Genomic DNA, 21,289 nt, shown 5'->3' with positions numbered 1-21,289 from the left:
CTGTCATCCGGGCAGCATGGTCCTATATAAACAGCTGAAAGCACAGTGTGGTACCATTTGTAAGACCATGCACTTGATTGAACCAAACCAGATTTAGCCAACAGAAGAAAAGCATTTAACAATCATGCAGCCATGCCCCATTTTTCCTGCAGAAGAAAATGACGAAGGACTTACATTAAGCAGCTAGCTAGTTGTTTTGTGTTTTGTGTTTTCACTGGCAACTAGTTCACGATATATAGTTCTTCCGAAAAATGCCAAATAACTCCGGGTTAAACACTATGAGCAGGATTTTTAAGGAGTATACGAACAGGCATTGATAGATCAAGTAGTGATCTCTCTTAAACTAAGAACATGGGGTATCTCTTCGCAAAAAAAAAAAAGCATGGGGTATCTAAACAAACAATAGGCATATGCATCTACGAAGCTCAAGCTCGATGTGTATACACGCAGTAGCCATTAATTCAATGTGGCTAACTGCTGGCCGGTAATAGCTAAGGTGATCACTAGACTTCGCTTTAGCAAGGTGAATACTATCTGCAAGATGCCATGGAGAAGCTACCACTAGGTTCTTTTGTACTGCAGTAGCAGCAGTACAGTCATGGTCCATGGAGAAGAGGCCAGACAGGAAAGGCCAGACATGGAGAAGAGTAGCAAACAAGAAGAGGACGTGACGTCAGTAGTGGGGCCCACGTGGGCCCAGAGGCCTTCATTCTCCTCGCCCACGCGCGACGGAAAGGAGAGTGACACCCTCCCTTTTTTATCCTCGCCACCTTCTCCCCCTCTTTTCTCCTTCTATACATCTCCAACGCAAAGCTCTCCTCATCAAGCTATTTATTCTTCCAGAAACACAAGCTAGCTAGCTTCTTAGAGATCAAGAACATATACACTCTTTCTCTGGTAAGAGCTCCACGTACGACAACAATCGCTATATTGTAGAGGATCATCTGAGGTGAGTTTGAGGTCTTCCTAGTATATATACTGGTTGTGGCTGATCAATCCAGCGAGGTGTTTATGCTGATCTCAGCTAGCTTGGTCGTTCATTTTGATCTGGTTTTGTTTGATCTCTTCTTTTCCTTCTGCTTGAAATATTGTAATTGGCGTCCGGTCTATTTGAATGAGATACCTTCTCCCCTCTTTCCCAGCTCTTCGCCTCGTCAAGGTTCCATGCATACATACCGATCAGAGCCTAATTAACCTATGACATGGTGGTGGTGTATATCATATGTATCTAGCAATTCAGGAAATCTTCTACATCTTTTCCCCACGAATGGATCCTCTTAGATATGGATAAAAACGATCAGAGAAAATCATGTTTTGTTCAATAATGCACTTGAGTGCAACTAATAAATGATACATCAGTATTTTTAGGCAACAGTAATTAAAATCAGTCATATGGTTAAAATATGATGGATTCACTTATATGCATGCATATATATCCAGAGACAACAAAACTCATATTTGTTTCTGTATGTATACATCTTTTCATAGTTAATTAGCTAGGTAGCCTGCATTTTGTTCTTTTACTCCAAATATTTTTTCCTGAACTTCAGCATTGCTGCATTGGTACTGCCAGAATAATAGGGTAAATATAATTCGTTTTCTTTAGTTAAGAAGCCTAAGTTACCTGTAAAAAAGAGAGTCAGAACGTGCAGATGTCCTTCTGATTGAACAGATGTAGATGTACAATCATATTTTCATCTCTTCAGAAATTGCACGATGAATACACTTCTCTCTGAAAAAAGAGTTTAGCATGAATCATAACTATCTTTTATCTGCCTTCTTTCACTTTTCACAAAAGATAAATGAATGATTAACTGGAATCAGAAATGCTTTACATTACCAACTGCACTTAATTAGGTGGCCAAGCATCATTCATAACTCTTAAGGTGGTTACTTGAGGCCACACTCTAGTAGTTCAGAAGAATTATGTGTTCTGCATAGATGATCTTGTGCTTAAATATTTTTTGCATAGGATCTTGTGCATAAACTAAGTTGATCTATAGATGACATATACATTGCTGTATCTAAACACCACTATATATGCTTCAAAGTAAAATGTGTAATTTCATTCCATGTATTGTTTGTTAGACTTGGGATGTTGTGTGGAAGGTATGTTCTAACAGAACAGATATGAACCGAGAACATATATGATGGTGGGAGAATATAGGCTATGTAGCTTGTTTGAATCAACTAACCTCAGCGCGGGACCCCTAAGATATTTTACATGCCTAAGACCACCACTTCATTCTCTCTCCGACCTTGTTACCCATTGTCATTGATCGAACCTTGCCCCATGTAAAACCCTTTTCGCCAGTTGGTGATTGTAATTTGTGAATCCTACCTGTCCTTTTCTTAATTGAACTTTCGAGGATTCACCACCTACCTTAAGTCCGATTTATCTGTTGTTTAGGAGACGGTATGCACGGCCTCCTATGCAAAAATTTTACTATTATATTTTTTTCTAATATGTATTGAAAGAATTTAATAGGATTGATTATTATGATGTAGACATATTTTTTTTATGACGAATCTATAAATATCCTTTTCATGTGAAGATCTAAATACTTTAATAGATGCATGGTAAAAGGTTTAAGCTCTGCCTTGATCATAGTATGTTTTTATATCATGCGTGTAAATAAACTTAACACTGCTTGCCCTTTTGTACAATGATCTGTCATTGCCAAATCAAATTAATCGGTATTCAGTAAGACCTATGAGGCAAACAAGTAGAATGATATGCGTGTGAAAACAAGCATGTGTGTGATCTACACAACTAAGCATGTATTAGTGAGCATATATAAAGTGCCTACTAGTCACGATTAAGCTCCAGTACACATTACCAAAGGACGAAGTTTTCATACTTGATTTTAATCATAGTAATAATGCAGAAAAATTTCCTGGTTCATTCGGAAATCAACCAGCTTTCTGATAAATTCTCGCATTTTCAAACGGGCCCTAAATACGTGATAAATGATTATTACCTTTTTTCTCTTTACTGATTTCTGTAGTGGGGCAGAAAATATGGAAGGAGATCCACTACTGATGACTGAATGGAAAGTTATCTCCCCCTCTCATGCAGTCATATGCATGCAGCAGCAAGGCATGCACCCCACAAAAGGCCAAAGGGGAAACATGAAAAATGATTTATCTCCCTGGACCTAGCTCCTCCCTCTACATCCTACACTGCGCAGCAGCAGCTGCCATGCATGCCCCATGAGCTAGCTACACAAGGCTCCCAGCACGACCGAGAGGGCCAGTTGCTAGTACTAGCTGCTAGCACAGCAAATATAGACGCATCATGTAGGCAGGCCTCAAACGGGGTTCTCATCTCCTACCTCCTGCTGTGCCATGGAATTCCTCGACAAAGCGACAGAGCGGTCAGAGGACGTGCAGGCAACCGAGAGTTGTGTGCCCCCTGCTGCTGCTGCTGCTGAACTTTTCTCTAGCTATCTTTCCTCGCCTGTCTGCATGTCTATCTTTCCTCGACGGAGGAGAGGATCAGTAGCTTTTCAGCCCCTCCTCTTCTCCTTCCCTCCTTTGCAGGCCTGATCCAAGAAAAGGGCCGCCCTTCCCTAGCTTTGTCTTCCTCTCCTCACGTTTCTATTCTCTTTTGGCTCCCAGCCCCCACCCGGCCTTATCGAAGGTTTTTAATTACGACGCCCAGCGGCATGCATGCAAGTGCGTGCGCTACCTCCGGCCGGCAAAAACTAGCAATTGCCACCAGCTTTTGTTATTTCTACTATTTTTTTCCTTTCGTTGTTTTGGCACAGTATATAGTTCTCACCGTTTGGAACGCTGGGATTTTTGTAGGAACTCAGTGTAGAAAAATCCTGTATGAATCCTGCATTCCAAACGGAAACGTCACAAAGCAGTTCAATATTCCTAACTTTTAATTATTTACCATCATCAATTTTATGAGAGCGTCATGGTAAGCATGAGAAGGGGATCATTAACAGTTCTTAACTAGCCTATTATGTATACACTCAACAATAATATTCACCAATCTCTAATTTCAAGCACACTGAGATTCTCGTACATTCAAAACTCTGGTTCACTCCAAGTTGCAGCAGAGAGACCAGACCATGCATCCTGCTGCTGCAGTGCCGCTATAATTCCCTGCTGACTATAGCCCACATGCCTCTGATTTCGCAGTCGACACTATCATTTACAGGCCTGTAGCTTTCCTACATTTGTCCCTGCATCCTGCTCAGGTATATCCTACTACAACAAACTACAGTACAATCCCATCAGACACGGCTGGATTAATTTTTTCTAAAGCACTGAAACCCATACACTCTACCTCTTCAGTCTAGTCTGTCTGTACAGTGCTCATTCAGTATCCTCCCCCAACCAATAGCACTGTTCACTTCTGCAAGCACTTGCTGTTTCCCCTGGCGTTTCCACTATAAAAAAATTCAGGCTTGCATCGAATGATGAGAGCACTTGCCGTTTCTTTCTATAGTAGTGCATGCTACTGGCGAGCTATATCATTTGGGTGGATGGATATTGGGGCTGCCTGAGGCGTCGCTGAATCTGATGCACATACGTACGCAGGTGTTGGTGGTGATCATATGGACTCCATGGAATCATGCGTGCCCCCTGGCTTCAGGTTCCACCCCACCGACGAGGAGCTCGTAGGCTACTACCTCAGGAAGAAGGTGGCCTCCCAGAAGATCAACCTCGACGTCATACGAGACATCGATCTCTACCGCATCGAGCCATGGGATCTCCAAGGTAAGCTAGACAGCTACCTCGTAATCTTCTGTGACTTTCGAGAATTTTAGATTCAGACATATATAGGCTTAGCATTTCTTCACTGTTCTTGTGGGAACTGATCTGAATTTCGTCTCTGTCGGTGTCTGTGAAGAGCATTGCGGGATCGGGTACGAGGAGCAGAACGAATGGTACTTCTTTAGCTATAAGGACCGTAAGTATCCGACGGGGACACGAACGAACAGGGCAACCATGGCTGGGTTCTGGAAGGCGACGGGGAGAGACAAGGCGGTGCACGACAAGAGCCGTCTCATCGGCATGAGGAAGACGCTCGTCTTCTACAAGGGCAGGGCACCCAACGGGCAGAAGACCGACTGGATCATGCACGAGTACCGGCTCGAGATCGACGAGAATGCTCCGCCGCAGGCAAGCTCCCTCATGATCTCAATGATAATCTATCTTACCATATACTACCAGTACTACTTAGATGCACTAAGCACACTCCTCTCTTTAATCTCTACTCGAAATTAAGAAGGCAGACAGTACTAGTGAAGAGCACTGGGTACAGTTGATACTTTTCAACTTAGTTGATTCTTCCACACAGATATCTCTAATGGAAGTGTTTAGTCACCGCCTGAAAAGCTTACGTCGTGATCTTTCTAACCGATTCGACCCATCAATATTCCTCGTGAGCGACTCATAAACCTCAAAATAAGTAATTATTATAACAGATAGAGTAAGAGTCAGATTTTATTTACTTAATTTGTTTTTTAGTGCCTATAGAGTTTGCATGCTCATAAATAGAGGCCAAGTTTAGCTAGAATAATCGAGTTTTATTGAAACATAGTTTCGCTTAGAGTCAAACATCATTGTCTCTAGTTGTATCTTACAGTCACTTAGTTGACTATTTTATAGAACTCCACCACATCAATATATTGTTTTTCATGTAGATCTGTAAGTTGACTGATTGATAATTTATATAACCATATTTTAATTTAACGACATCTTGGTTAAAGCTTATCTGCAACCATGTGAAGGCCTATATCTTCAGGTTAGATATGTAATGCAGCAGAGGAGAATATGTTAAAGCTTAATGTCTCAACTACAGAGACCAAGAGATCTCTATTTAAAGTAGCACGCACAAATCTGCCAAGTCCAAGATGCGTGCATGTCTAACTCATGCACCACTACTGATGGGCCATAGGTTACATCAGTAGCAAAGCACCACAGCTGCTCACTGCTCTCTTGCTATAGCTCTCACAAGATAAGTCTCCCTTTTGTGAGACTTGACTCCTGAGACTTCCAAAGACTTCTTCTCTTCTGCTGAGTAAGGCAGAGGCTGCATATATCCTATGTTGCTCTCCTGACCTCACCACTCACCAAAACTTTTCCTATAGAAATGCATGCGCATGCATGGATGTCCTTGTTAGGGTTTCCCGGTGTGAACTTTCTTTCAGGCGCCATTGTTTACGATCGAGCTGTATGCAACTAGAATTGATACTCATCAAAGTACTAGTGAGAGTAGTGATGCTTCGATCGGCACTCCACTTTCACACACAGTGGAGATAGGCAAAAGCAAATAGCTGATTAACTTTTGCTAATTCCTTTTACTAATTACTACTACTTTGCAGATCTCAGTTCACACCTAACGAGCTAGTGTGTTGGTATGTGTGTGTGCTGCAGGAAGAAGGCTGGGTGGTGTGCCGGGCGTTCAAGAAGAGAACAGCATACCCTGCTCGGAGCATGGCGTTGGCATGGGACTCCAGCTACGCCTACCGCGAGCCCAACGTCATGGCAGATGCGGCGGCGTTCGTGAATACCAACGCGGCGTACGCGCAGATAAGGAGGCAGTCGAAGAGCGCGCGCTTCAAGCAGGAGGCCGAGCTGGACGGCGCCGCGGCGTCGTTCCTGCAGTATTCCAGCCACTTGGTCGAGCTCCCGCAGCTCGAGAGCCCGTCGGCAGCGCTCGCGCCGAATGCGAGCCAAGCGTCAGCCGAAGAGGAGGAGGACGCCTCCGGTGGCAGGCGGGGCAAGAAGGAGCGGGCCGACGAGGTGGCCGCCGACTGGAGGGCGCTCGACAAGTTCGTCGCGTCGCAGCTTAGCCCCTCAGAGTGCAGCGGCTTGGATGCGACGGCGTCGGTGGCCACCGCTGGTGTGGACTTGCAGCTGGACCACGGTGAGGATGACATGGCGGCATTGCTGTTCCTCAACGGCGACGGGAGGGAGGAGGTGGACAGGTGGACAGGGTTGCTTGGCCCGGCCGGCGGGGACGGCGAGCTCGGAATCTGTGTGTTTGAGAAATGAGTGGCGGCCGGCGCGCCGTGCACATGCACGGTGTGGCGCGTGCGTACGCATGCATGGCATGGTGCATGTGATATATTATATGATTATAGCTGAAAGTTCGTTCTCTGTTTTTTTCTCCTATACTTCCCTTTGTATGCTTCTCAACAAATGTGATTGTAACCTTTATTATCTGTCTCTGTGCAGAGTCATAAGATGCATGTCATTTCCGATGTGATTTTTTTTTGTTGGTGTGACCCTAAAATGCATAGCACTTCTGGTTTGTGAATGGCTTGATCACCAGTTGGATAGCATAGACATAGTAGAATATCGTACACAATAGCTACAGTAGTGGCACGGTTGAAAGGTAGCTTGCAATATGTCAAGCAAGAATTATAGGTAAGGAAAAATTATAGGTACTCTTACAGAGTAAGAAGCTATAAAACCAAGGGAAAATAATAGGGATTAAAAAAAGATATTTAACCTTGTCTACCATGACTAAATTCAAGTTCTCTCAGTGTCTCAAATTAGCACTACATAGTTCCTGTCCCAACTTAGAAGGCATAAAGATTCCAAAAAAAAACTTAGAAGGCATAATCAGGGAGTGGAGAAGAGTACAATAGCTACCCTTTAGGACTCTAGGTACTCGAATTATCCATGGCCATGTATTACCTGTGAATATTATTCCCGTGAAATTGAACTCTGCATGATAACAAAAAGAAGAGAGAGGAGAAGTACTTTCCTCTGATAGATATTCTAATATCTATGGTCTTAGTCTCTCAGAATGGGTGCAGTTACAAACATTTAACATTTTTCAACAGATATCATGCATGCCGCAAAATAGTTCATATATGCATTAACGAATTATTTTAGTGATTTCAAAAACATATTCTTAAATATATATATATATATACACATTGTATGTATACGCATTGTATGTATATTTTGCAGGTATGTTTACTGTAGTTTATGTCTACGCATAACCTACAAGTTGTAACTCACAGTATTTCGGGTTGTAACTCACAGTGTTTCGGGTTATAACTGGGGATGTGTGTGGTGCAAATAATAAGTTGTAACTCACAGCGTTAGTTTCTCGTGTTGCAATTATGCATTTATGGACGTGAAGTTGTAACTGACCTACCTAACAAGTTGTAACTCACAGTGTTTCGAGTTGTAACTGAGGGATATGCGCAGTGCGAATAACAAGTTGTAACTCACAGTGTTAGCTTCTCGTGTTGCAATTATGCATTTCTGGACATGAAGTTATAACTGGTCTACCTAACAAGTTGTAACTTATAGTATTTCGGGTTGTAACTGGGGGATATGCGCAGTACAAATAATCAGTTGTAACTTACAGTGTTAGCTTCTCGTGTTGTAATTATGCATTTCTGGACGTGAAGTTGTAACTGGTCTACCTAACAAGTTGTAACTCACAGTGTTTCGGGTTGTAACTGGGGGATGTACGTAGTGCGAATAGCAACTGCGTATAAGCGCAGAATAGCCTCGTGTTTCGGGTTTGGAACCGACATACACAATGGGTAGTGATAGTGTGATTACTATCACTGTCGGCTGTTGTACATCGGCAGTACTATATTTTCAGGAAACAAAAAAAAGAAAAAAAAATTGGATGCCGCTCGGCTCCTGCGCTAGCTCTGCTGCCGCTCATTCGCTAGCACCCACTACTACTCAAGCTCACCGAAGCCGCTCGCTCGTCGGCACCCACTACCGCTCGCTCGCCGGCACGAATTCAACTTCAACTCAAACTGATTTCAAAATTCGCTAGAGCCAAAATTACAAAAAGAAAGAACATACAAGACGTGACAATCTGATTTCAGATTGCATATTCAATCTAAGAAAGAATTACAACACAACTGTCTCAACACTACTGCTCAAGCACTTGTATTCAGACTTGAGCATCATCTCATAATCAAATGACATCATCTCACAATCAAAAGACTTAAGGATGATAGCATTGATCTCACAATCAATTGGCACAGTTTCGAGCTGGACTTTATATTCACCTGCATCACGAACAAATTCAAGAGTAAGCCAACCAAATGTCAGTCAGGAGGAGGAGGCCGGTGTCAGTCATAGCAGAGGAGGGAATAGCGCACTGACCTTGATGAGCTAGCCTTGCTCGGCGACAGCGCCGATGCTAACGACACGGTCGCAGAAGGTGAGCCCCTGTGGGGATACCTCGAGCGAGCACTCCCCACTGGCCGCGGTTTTCGCCACTGCAGGGAGGAGGAAGCGGGAGAGGATGGTGGTGGACAGCACGGCGTCCGCGGCGTCACGCCAGCGCAGGATGAGGCCGGAGCTGGGGTTCTTGCCAATGTCCTGGCAGGGCAGTTGGCAAGAGGTGCGGGGCAGCCTGGCATTGGACTTCGGCAAGCTGAGGAGGAGACAAGATAGTGGTGAGGTGGAGGTGGAGGGAGCCATTGCTTCCTACCAGCTTGGCTCCTTGGAAGCAGAGAGCGTGTGCCTGTGCCCGTGCCTGGAGGAGATCACCATGGGGGCAGAGAGAAAGATGAGTGTGTGTGAGAGAGACAAAGGGTGTGGATAAGGACACATGTACGAAGTAAAAACAGAATGCATACAATTTTGGGTCCGGCACTACATCACTGCCGATTAGTGACTTTAACGCCAGTGTTGATGGATTTAGGCATCACTGTCGGCTCAAGTTTTGATCTGACAGTGATGCCCCTTGTCATCATTGTCGGTTCACAAGCTACGATGATTAATTTTTTTCGTACGGCTTATGAACCGTCATATAAGACCGGTTTTGCAGTAGTGTTATAAATTTCTTGTGAAATAGATGATTTACTCCTTATTTACCCAACACTCCTAAAAATGTGCAAACAAAAAGTATAAACTTTAAGACCATTCCATATATCTTTGTGCAAAAAACTTGAAACTTAAATAAAGAACAAAGCTAATGATAGTCACTGAAAAAAGCATCTCTCCAAATTGATGGTCTAGAGGCAAGGGGATTTAAGACATTCTCAAATACATGAGAATATGAACATTTATGCCTCTAGCAATAAGAAGAATAACTTCTCAAGTTTAAAAAATTACAGCTCAAAGACAAAACAAAAATCAATAAGAAAATAGAAAAACTTGCATCAAAGGCAAGAAATACAAAAAAAGGAAACTAGAAGGAGATAAACACAAGCTCATGCAAGAAATAATCTTCATTAAGCATAGAAGTTGTTTTTCTGACAAAAGCTCTAGCCTATTACAAAGACTAAATCTATTCTCTTTTCTCCTCTAAAACCTATCACAAGGCTCTCAAATGGCTGGCTCAAGACTCTCTCACAGCTCTATCCATCTATTTATAGCCCTTGGGAGATTCATTGGCCCTTAAATTTTCTTGTTCCTAAAATACCCTTCACCAACAGTGCACAACTACTTACCACCAAGGTATTTTAGTCTAGATTTTGTTCCTTCCATCGAACGGTCACAGCTTTTTCACGACTTACCTTCACCTCGATGCAAGCTTCGCGATGGTTTCACCTTGTCACTTGCAACAACATTCTCTTCGCTTGACTTTGTCACACGCCGTCTTCATCCTTCACCCTCTTCATACTTTGCTTTAACTTCACATGTACCGTTAGGATCACCCTTAACTCCGTCCGGTCTCCTTGATCATCTGGCACCAAGCACCCGCTTGACCCCGATCATCCCGCCCTCAATAGTCAAGTTGCATTCATCACCTGCACAACATGAAACAAGCAAACACATAACTCCAAATTTCAAAGATATCTCTAATTAGCCCATAACACAAATCCTCACTTTAGAACTCATTCTGCAGAAAATGTGAACACCGGATGTTCTAGCGTGTTCACTCACTGAGCACTGGAACATCCGATGAGTGTGTTTCCATTCAGCATATTGAAATATTCTCTTTGCAAAAATTGGTTTAGTGTAAAGCTCCGGTGCTCACTTTCCTGTCACCGGACCATCCAGCGCCTTCATCTCCACCTAACTCTCATTCTGCAACCTCCTTACAAAAGTTAGTCCAGTGTATTATTCGGTGTTCACAAACTCCCACACCGGACTATCCGGTGTCTTCTTCAGATTTGGGGCAAATCTCAAATTTCAAATTTTGCCGTGCACTAGAAAATACTCCGGCGTTACCAACATTACACCACTGGATCATCCAGTGAGATCTTCCACTTTTCAGCGAATTTTTCTTCTCTGCAAAAAATGTTCCGATGCTCTCTAAGCCCATCGCCTTGATCTTTATTTTTGCTTGAGCATAGAATTGCTCCGACGTCAGCTTTAACATCACACCGAACTATCCAATGATGCTAACTTTCTAGGCACCGGATATTCCGCTGACTTTATTTTTTCTGAACCTAAAACAGAAACTCTAACTCCAACTTAGGTTAGTCATAAACAAAATCATACACAACCAAGTTCAACTCAAATCTAATGTTATCAATAATTCATCACAATTAAATTAAGATATACTTCAACTTGATTTCTTCTCGTATATTTATGTCGATCATATAAATTTGTATATGTTGTACAATGAAATAGCATTAGAGTCATTTCAGCTCAAGCTTTGCCTCTGGAAGTAAAACAGGCCGCGTGAGCGAGGAAGATCGAAGTTCAGGGAGCATCCAATCGTGTACCTGTTTGTTGCAATGGAGCAGATGCCTATGGCGCATGTAGGGCAACGCCGCCAGCCGTGCCCACCGGCACCGCGCGGCGGGGAGGGCGTCGCCGACGAGGTTAGGTTTGGGCATGATGCACGAGGGACTCGCGACCAGAGTAATGTGTATGGGCCTCGTTCGCAAACTAGAAGCGACCTTATTGACACCGTTATGTGTACTAGGAAGGCCCATGCACCGCGCGGGCAAGCTCGGCGTTCGGGCCCCCTCGGCCCAGTTGCGTTTCCCGTCTTCGGCTGGTCGCCGGCCCTTCGTTCAGGTTGGTTTCCACCATCGGTCCAGCACCAGTAGGGGGAGGAGGAGCGGATCTCCGGCGAGGTCGAGGGATGGCGAACGGGGGCGGCTACGGGTGGGCCCTCGCGGCGGGCTTCAACGCTGCGCTCGCCGCCATCTCCGCCAAGTTCTTCGAGACTCTGGTACAGCGGCACCTACCTACCCCCTCCCCTCCCGCTCTACCGCGCGCTCTCCCTGTACGATCTGAAGTTCCTTTTCGGTCTCGGCTTCTGGCTGACCCATGAGCATTGGTGATGAGTTCGTGAACATGAAATGCTTGCTAGCTTAGATCAGGAGTTGTGTGTTCGAAAATTCGATGGTGGATTTGACCCTCGTAGTTAATGAACACAAATGAGGTCACAACGAGACATTAGCAATTGATATGTTTCAAAAGGAAATTTAATCGACGTTTAAGTTGCTGTAGAGTATTAGCATCAATCAATGAAGAATGCCTCACTAGTTAATTTTTTTAGACCACTGGTCCAATTCCTGCTTATATTGAAAGCAAGTAGCCACTAGCCAGTACAGAGGATTGTGGTTGAGTAACCAGTGTAATCTGGTACATGCAACAGACAAAAACAAAGAAACCGAAAAGGATAATTCGTCTTTACTGCTAACAACCAGCACATAGCATTATCAACTTAATTTGGAGTTCTTGTTCAAGTTATTCTCGCTAAGTTTTTTCTTTGACCAAGGGATGGAAATACCATGCATCCTAAAAAAGGAAAAAAACAAACATGTGCCTCCTTTATTAAGGGAAAAAATAACTCTTTCTTACTACTAATGTGCCAGTGCTTTCCAGTTACTCTGTCACAGTTTATACTGTTACTTACTGTGATCTCGTCTAACACAGCTGCTCAAATATGGCATGGTGATACTTACTAACGTGCCCTGCTTCCTGACACAACTTATACTGTCACTTACTCTGATCTCATTTAACACAGCTGCTCAAATATGGCATGGTGATACTTTTCAACGTGACAATGTGGGGGTGCTATGTGAACAGCCTCAAAGCTTTATCGTCCCTCCAGGCAACAGTCACAAACTTCGCCGCCAACTTCATCTCATCGGGTCTTGCAGGGTATTTTCTGTTTGATGAGCCCCTGCCTTCTAAGGTAATATGCCAAATCTCCATGTTCTATGGTGCATATTGGGGATCATTATAAAGAGAAGTGAATAAGATGGAATTTTATTTGTTCAATTTATGATCTATGTCAAAATTTCCAATTTCTAACCCAAATTGCTTCTTTCGTGGTATCCTAAATGTACCGGGATCCCTAGGTAGTATCCTTATGTTTAACCATAGCAAATTCGTCCTCAATTCTTTTCTTCCTTGTAGTCAAAGAAAGCTCCATTATTGGTTATATGTGATGAGTCACATGATAAAAGAAATTTCCAATTTTAGGTTCTCTTCTAACAGTGGTGTTGCGAGATGTATAACCGATTCATAGGAAAGAATAACACACTAGAACGATTAATTGCTAGACAACAAAAAAAATCGAAAAGTCAACAGGGGGCAAAACGGCCACCTGAACATCGGGTTACTTAGCCATATGGCGAGTTCAAATACAAGTAGGCGCAAGGCTCGCGAGTTCTATAGGGGGAGATTGACGCACTAGGTCTTAATGGACATGAGTAACCGAGGTACACCAATCAAGCAAGGGGTGGTGTCGAGCGTCGGTGGGGCTCGGTGAACCCAGACACAAAGGTGGCTGCTAAGCAGCTCTAGAAGCGCTCTCGTGTTCATGTGGTCGGAGTCGATCTGCATACGGTTCCTGCTCTTCCAGATGATCCATAGGAGGAGGAGGACCGTTGTGTGTTGGAGGAGCGGCAATACCACGAGGAGGGACATGATGCGGTCGACGTCCCTCGGCACCCGTGCCCAAGGAAGACGTGATCCTAGAGGCCAAGCAGACTGGGGCACGTGATGAGGAGGTGATGGAGGTCTTCTTCGTTGTCAGGGTAGAAGGGGCAACATCCGTTGTCCGCGTCTTGCTATGTCAGAGAATCCAAAAGAACAATTTGACTTTGAGGGGGGGGTGAGGTTGCACCAATTGACATCGTGGTGGGGAGGCCGGATACTTGCCCCGAGAGCATCTTTTAGAAGGTACAGGTCTTGTAGACAGTGAACGGAACCACCACACCCATAGCAGCGGATGGGGTCGTGTCAAGCAGAAACGATGTCTGGTAAGGTTTACAAAACCGTTTGGCACCCGAAACCGGGACCCAACGATTTTCCAATATTCGCGAAAACCGAAAAATTCTTTCGAAATTCAACGAGAATTCGTACAAATTCACTCGATCAAATTTGTAAACCTAAGAAACAAACCGGTCGAATCGAGTCATCGAAAACCGGTCGAATTCCACCAAAACCCGAGCGAATTCTCCCATTTACCGACCGAATTTTCAGCATTTTCCTCATTTTGAACGAATTCGTCAAAAACCGGTCAAATTTACCGATTTGCCAAGCGCATTTCTCGAATTTCAATGAAGTCAACAAAAAACCAAAAAATAGCTCAACCTTGTAAATTCAATAACTAATTCATCTGACCTTCAAATCAAGTGAAACAAATTTTATTGGTTTCCTTGTAACATGATCTACATGATAAAAGTATTTCTACTCATAAAAAAGTTGAATATTTTCTGTGAGAAAATGTATTTGCTAAACCTAGTTAAATGCATAGTTAATTCTTTGCTAATCCAAAAATGATGAAACCAATTTTGTTTTTTCTTCTTACATGATCCTATGTCTTATAAAATACATGTTTTAATGAAATAGTTATTTTAACATGCAAAATTAGTGAAAATGTGTTGCAACTAGATTAATTCATAACTAACCCATCACACCTCCAAAATTAGTGAAACCACTTTTATTAGTTTACTTATACTATGCTTTATGTAGGAAAATTAATGGTAGACATGAAATAGTTAATTACAATGTTGTTTTTTAACATGTTCATTTTATGCTTGTGAACTTTGTAAAAATCATGGAGAAATTAATAAAACTCTAAATGAAGTGAAACAAAATTTAAAGATCCTCTTAAGATATGCCCTACACAAGAAAAATATGTGTTTGCATGTTAAGCTTTTCCTTAACGTGATGGGTCAAATCATCCTCTTCATATGCCCCATTTTTGCTTCTTTTTTTTTTTTTGCAAACTTCCTCTCCATAAAATATGATGCAAACGACATTATTTTTGAAAAAAAAATCACCGAAGGTGTTAGAATTGTCTCTAGTATTTTTAGAATTTTTTGTGATTTTTTTTAATTCAAATTCGAAAACCGGCCGAATTCAAAATGCGGTGCGGACCGAATTGACCGAATATCGCGAATTTTGACCGGTTTTCGACAAATTTTGAAACCCTGGTGATCAGTGGTTAGGCACCGAAAGCAACGGGTTTTGGAGGAGGGTGTGGATAGGGTGGAGGGGGAAGCGGAGGGGGACGCTTGGGATAAGGACGCTTGGCAGGCAGAGCCGACTTGACCACTTGCACAAATGATCACACCTGGGAGTGCTCGGTCACATCAGTGGCGGCAAGGTTACCAAGGAATTAGGCATGATGGCTTCTTGACCTCGCAGCATGACCAAGTGTAGAGCGGGAGCGGGGGCGTTGGGATCGGACGGTGGCAGCTCCATGGTGGTGGGAGACAACAAAGATGACCTAGCGCATTAGCTTGAACAACTGCCTACGACTGGTGTCTCATTGGTCATGTGTCATTGATATAAAACATGACCCTTTACATCTGTATTTGAAATACTACATGATATATATATATGTATATCAATTAATCCTTGCCATTATCGACAAACTGACTAATGCAAGATTCAGTGCAATTTTCATTTCTTTATTAATTCTTACAATACGTTTCCTTTAATTGACATGATTGTTTAGAGATTGTTTTCTACTGAGCTGAACGCATCTTTTTTGACATGGTGATGTGTTTATGCAGTGGTTTGTGGGTGCCAGTCTTATCATTCTTGGCGTCTTTATCCTCAGCAAATCAAGCATCGAGGAGAAACAGAACTTGGATTAGGAGGAAGTTTCTACCAGTAGTGTTAGTTGTAACATAAGTTGAGCCTGCTTATACTTCTTTTATGTTCCCTTGGGATGTTTGTCCATCCCAATGCAAAACCAATTTGGACCATGACTTCATCATTCGGTTAATACAATGCGTCAATTTTGTTCTGCAAGTTGCCACTTGAGCTCATTTGCTTTCATAATTAGGAAGAAACTCCAGTTCCTCTATTGATTGGGACGTTTCACATGGTGCTGCTCCAGTTGAGCTTTACCAATGTCATTGTAGGTATACAGTGATGGCATGATCTGAGGATTGCGTTTATTTTGATTTCAAGGTGAGATCAATCAACCTGTTGGAGTTTGTCATTTTTACCCTGGTAATTTTGGGCATGGCTGTCTAAACTGATTTCTTAACTATTTCCAGATATCAGCAATCGTGACGGAGCTGACACAGGTGATGGCGTGCAGGGTGTTCCATGAAGCAGTGTACCCGTCCCGGAAGCAGGCAGGCAGACAGGTATTCATGAGGTTAGTGCCTGGTCGGTTCTTTCACGCTCAGGCAAGAGAAGTGCAGATCAACTGGTCTTTTGACAGGATCGGATTGGAACCGAGCGAGTGCGCAATAACGTGGAAAGGCTTGGACCCGTTGGAGAAAACTTCTCGAGGAGCTTTCACTGCCTCGAGCTTCACTTTACAAAAAGTAGAGTAGATTACCAAGTAGGAGTACAGTAGTAGCATGTGATTCCAAATGCTGTAGGCTGCTGACTTTAGCAGTGAAGTTGCGGTAGGAACCTTACATGTTAGAATGAACGGCAGACCATGTTCCTCTGATGGGACAACCCCCTGCCGGATGCCGCATCGAAAATAGAGTAAGTAAAACCCCTCCAGGGAACAACGGGATTTGTTCTTGGTCCCACGGCTGTGCTGTTTCATCTGCAGGACACGAGAATGTTCTGTGCAGGCGTGCAGCTTGCTGATTGCTCAACTCGCGTTATCAGATGACTGTCAGGTTACGGTTTGTTCTGATCCAGCAGAACGAGACGAGCGAGTGAGCAACACCATAATTGCCATGGAGGAAGTAATGTGTGGCTGAGCTACCGGTATCGACGTCCAACAATCGGAAAAACGCCAGGAAACTAAAATTACTCGTGCGCAGAAAGAGGCCAACGAGGACCCCTGGAATCGCCGTCCTCAGGCTGCGAAATTTTGAGTTTGTTTGCTTTCACATCGATTGAGTTTTCGCCTCAAACATTCCCGGGGCCGGCGTGCTGTTCCAGTTTCTGTTGCTGAAATTGCACACTCGTAGATATAGAGAAGAAAAAGAAGCGGTGGGCGCCCGGCACAGGAACACAGGCATTGTCTCATCTGCGCAGCTTTTGGCACAACGTGATCCTGAAGGGATGTAACACAAGACAGACAGCATCAGTGGGAGCTAGCCTTCCGCTTTTGTTGTTCAGTCCTAGAGCATATATTCCAAGGCAAACTGAGACGGGGTAGGACCGGCCGGATACGAGGGGCTTCGATTCTATCTTGGCCCCTTGTGATTCCGAGTCGGAGGCTACCCAAGGGGGACCCGCGTAGCAATGTCGTATCTGTTTTTATTTTAGGTTCAGGAATAAGGCATTGCAAAGTCATAGATTACTAGCGCACTCGTTAACCATAACAAATTCAGATTCTGCCCATATATAAATGGAGAAGGAATGAAGTGAAGAACAGCCGTTACCTGACAACAGGACGGACCCAGAGCACACACGCACGCTTCCTGGTTTCCAGCTCTCACCACGTGACGAAGAAGACGCGAACTATTGGCGAATGGCATCACCGTTCAAGTACAACAAACTGCGTCACACTCACACCATTCTTTTTCGTGCACCGTCATTTCACGTACGCGACACGATACGACAAAAACTCCGGCTGGGCCGTGCTCTCGCCGGACAAGCTGGCAAACAAACCGCGCCTAAACCAACGCCCGCGGCACGGCAGAATTACCCCGAAATATGTTACTCTCCACCTACGGGTTCTTCCCTTTTTTTCTTCATTATCCACTTTTCCTTTTCTTCCTCTTCCATATCAAAATACCCCTCCTTTCACTATAAATTCGCCCCTATCACTTTTGTACGCGAGCTAGATAAACATTATTTTTATCCAGAGCAACCGAAACGATGAAACCCCGATGCCCAATTAGATAGCTGGACTAGATATAAAACGATTCCTCTAATGTAACATCACATCATGAACATGTTACATATTAAGAGTTGATTCACATGTTAGGGGTCGTTTAGTAGAGCTCTGATTCTGTAGTGAGAATGATTCTGCGGTGAAAATAGAATGGAAGTGATTCTGTGGTGGAAGTGATTCTATTTATAAAATCGTTTGGTATACTAGTTGTGGAAGTGATTCATAAGAGAATATTATATTGAAATTGAGAAAAATCAACTGAAAATCGAGTGAAAGTTAGATTTTTCAGCTCCCATCTCGCAATACAAATTGTGAAGTGATTCTCGCGCGGAATCTGCTCTCAAACGGAACGTTTGGCAGCGCAGGAGCTAATTCCCACAAGAAATCACTTCACGGAGCGCTAACCAACGGAGCCTTAGTCAGACTATCGCCTTCCGACTTGATAGGCGACGAGATTTTACTCGATCCTGACGTGGAAACCGGAGTAAAAGCCCGGTGCCGCGTCGCGTGAACCGAAGCGAAGCGAAGCCCGGCCTGGGTTTGCCACCACCAGATAACCCTGCCCACATGGTCCCTCCCCCACGTACTCCCACTGTATATTCACTTCGCCGCTTGGCGTCCGTCCGTCCAGGCGCAACGCACGCGCGCGCACGGAAGCCAGACGAGTTCACGTAGGCGGCTGGCCTAGCGATGGCGCAGCGAGACGCGCGTGGCGCGGAGGCCAAGGCGCCCGGCGGTCGGGGGAGGAGGCACGTCGCCCTGGAGATGGGCGGCGGTGAGCGGGCGGAGCGGGAGGCGAGGGCGACGTGGGCGTGCGTTGCGGCGGCGGCGGCTGTTGCGGGTGTGGGCCTCGCGGGGGCCGGGGTGCTGGTGTGGTGGGCGGTGGCGTTCCACCCGGCGCAAGAGCAGCTCTGGATGGTGCCCGTCGGCCTCATCCTCCTCGGCACGCCGCTCATCGGCTGGCTCTCCCTCTTCGCCTCCGGCGCGTGCCGCTGGCTGGGGCGCCTCCGCGCCGGCGCTGACCAGCCCCCCGCCGTGGTCCCCGAGAGATGATCGAAGCGCGGGCGGCGGCAGCGAGAGCGCTCGGGGTGCATGCAGATTAAGCGGAACTGGTTGGCTGTACATTTTTTTCTAGATTTTTTTCCTTTTTAATTTCCCATGTTCTTCGTGTGGTCATTTCGTGTGGTCATTTCAGATGACCGGGATGTGAGCAGAGTGAGAGTGGAATCTAAAGAACAGTTTGGTAGCACTACTACACTACCGCACTGATTACAGTTGCTTTGATATGTTGCGCAGATAAGTTTGGCTGTCACATAAGCATTGTTTGAAAGGCGGGATTTCTATTTAAATACAAAATCCTACGGAATTCCCGCGCGGAATTTCCATTTAAATACAAAAATCCTACGGAATTCCTGCGTTCATGAATTCTCCTTATACAATGTATTTGGGTTTGGGAGGCTAAAACAAATTCTTTGTGGGTGAATTTTTTGGACTACCGGACAGTGGTTATATGCTTTGATAGAATCAGAAAAATGTGAACAATCATGTATCCCAAATGTCACGAGAAGGGAGGTGTTCCGGCACGCTGATTGCATCTAGTGTGAGCGCGTGACCCTTGGAATGGACGTCTTCGCCATGATAGCCGAGGCAAGTGGACGGACGGCGAGAGGTTCGTTCAGCAGCCAGACCATGATAGTCCCCTTTATTCTTTACCAGTAGGAGTGAGCATTTAGCATGATGATTGATGGCTACTTGTCTCCGTCATTCTTGGCTCCATCACAACTCTTAGCTAGGCAACAGTCGTCGCCTTCAATCATGCAGGCCTTAGGCGTTGGCGCCAAAGCGGCACGGCATGATTTTTTTATATATACGGCCGTTTAAAAAAATTGCAGATCCCATCTACCGTCGCTCGTTGAACGAGCAAGATCTTGTGAGTCTCGACGGTCAGTAAATTAAATAAAAAAAAAGAAAAATCTTATCCGTTCAGCGAGCGAGATCAAAACATTTCTGTTGCTCGTTCAGCGGGCGATATGTTGTACTCGTGCACTGAACGAGCGATGTGTGTAAATATATAATTTTATTTTTTTAAATTAACTTTTTATACAAAAATTTGAAAAATAGTGCATATTAATTTGGCAAGAAATGTTAGTTATGCAAATAGTTGTCGATGGTAGTTATTGTTTTGAAAATTTTGGTTCGATGTAAATTTGTCCATATTTGTTTATTTATTTGATATAAAATTGTATGAGTAATTTTTTTAATGAAGTAATGTTGAGAGGATATAAATTTTTTTTAACAATTGTAGTTGTGAAGCACTATTAATATAGAACCCATCACGGATGTTACATACGCTGACAAATATTACATGGGACATGAGGGTTATCGTCAGTGCACGAAAGAATCCAAACCATAAAGAGATGATGACAACAGATATTGGTATATACGGTACGCCTAAAGACTAACCTAATAGTGTTTCGCTGCTAATCATAACATGCCTTAGGGAATAAACAAACATTGAGTTATAATAGATACTCTTTACTGAGTGCACTTAGGATATTTGCTATTTCGTAAAGCTTCGGGGCCATGCGCGCTAGCGCGACGAGCTCTTTCCCTCTTTAATTTGCGTGCTTCAGTCATAGCGCGCTACTTTGTTGTCTTCCGTGTGAGCTGCTCCTCATGATGTTTTAATCGTAGTTCCTCCTGTTGTTGCTTGTACTCTCGACGTTCGTACGTTTCTCTCCTTCACCGTATGCTTATGTCGACCCACCGCTTCTGGTGCTCATTTTGCTCCATATCAAGCCATTCTATGAAGTCATAGATAGGTGAAGGAGAGTGGACAAATGAAAGAAGATGAGAGATTAGTAAGATGGTGCATGGGCGACACACATGCCCTTTTTTTGATAAAGCAACTGGGCCCGTCCCACCAGCTAGACATCTCCACGTCTACGTCACCCTGGTCAGCCGGCGCATCTCGGCCCATCATCGGTCTCGCACGCGTGACTATGAAGCAATCTAATACGCCTGTGAGCACATCACGTAATGTTTAATGCTACTAGACAGGGCATGCCACCACTGTACCGGCCACGACTTGTTCGCTGAGGAGGAGAGACTAGAGAAGGAAAATAATTAAGTGGAATATATTTAATGAGA

General features: G+C 44.2%; 3 protein-coding genes across 3 annotated transcripts; all 3 read left to right on the top strand.

Annotated features, from left to right (window-relative positions):
• The first annotated feature begins 806 nt into the window (after positions 1-806).
• Positions 807-7,171, top strand: LOC133910860 (NAC domain-containing protein 37-like). Its single transcript, XM_062353098.1, has 4 exons — positions 807-949; positions 4,555-4,734; positions 4,868-5,139; positions 6,397-7,171. The coding sequence occupies exons 2-4, from the start codon at positions 4,572-4,574 to the stop codon at positions 7,015-7,017; spliced, it is 1,056 nt and encodes a 351-aa protein (XP_062209082.1). The 5' UTR covers positions 807-949; positions 4,555-4,571; the 3' UTR covers positions 7,018-7,171.
• A 4,766-nt stretch (positions 7,172-11,937) lies between these two features.
• Positions 11,938-16,129, top strand: LOC133911479 (uncharacterized). The gene is made up of 3 exons (XM_062353732.1): positions 11,938-12,085; positions 12,887-13,057; positions 15,894-16,129. The coding sequence occupies exons 1-3, from the start codon at positions 11,996-11,998 to the stop codon at positions 15,975-15,977; spliced, it is 345 nt and encodes a 114-aa protein (XP_062209716.1). The 5' UTR covers positions 11,938-11,995; the 3' UTR covers positions 15,978-16,129.
• Positions 16,130-18,637: 2,508 nt separating this feature from the next.
• On the top strand, positions 18,638-19,644 carry LOC133910858 (uncharacterized). Its single transcript, XM_062353097.1, has one exon. It carries the CDS (start codon positions 18,830-18,832, stop codon positions 19,190-19,192), a length of 363 nt encoding a protein of 120 aa, XP_062209081.1. The 5' UTR covers positions 18,638-18,829; the 3' UTR covers positions 19,193-19,644.
• The last annotated feature ends 1,645 nt before the right edge of the window (positions 19,645-21,289 follow it).

Source organism: Phragmites australis, chromosome 3 (genome assembly GCF_958298935.1).
Source record: "Phragmites australis chromosome 3, lpPhrAust1.1, whole genome shotgun sequence".
NCBI classification, from domain to species: Eukaryota; Viridiplantae; Streptophyta; class Magnoliopsida; order Poales; family Poaceae; genus Phragmites; species Phragmites australis.
Note: the sequence above shows the minus strand (reverse complement) of the source record. Positions and strands in the feature narration are given on the sequence as shown.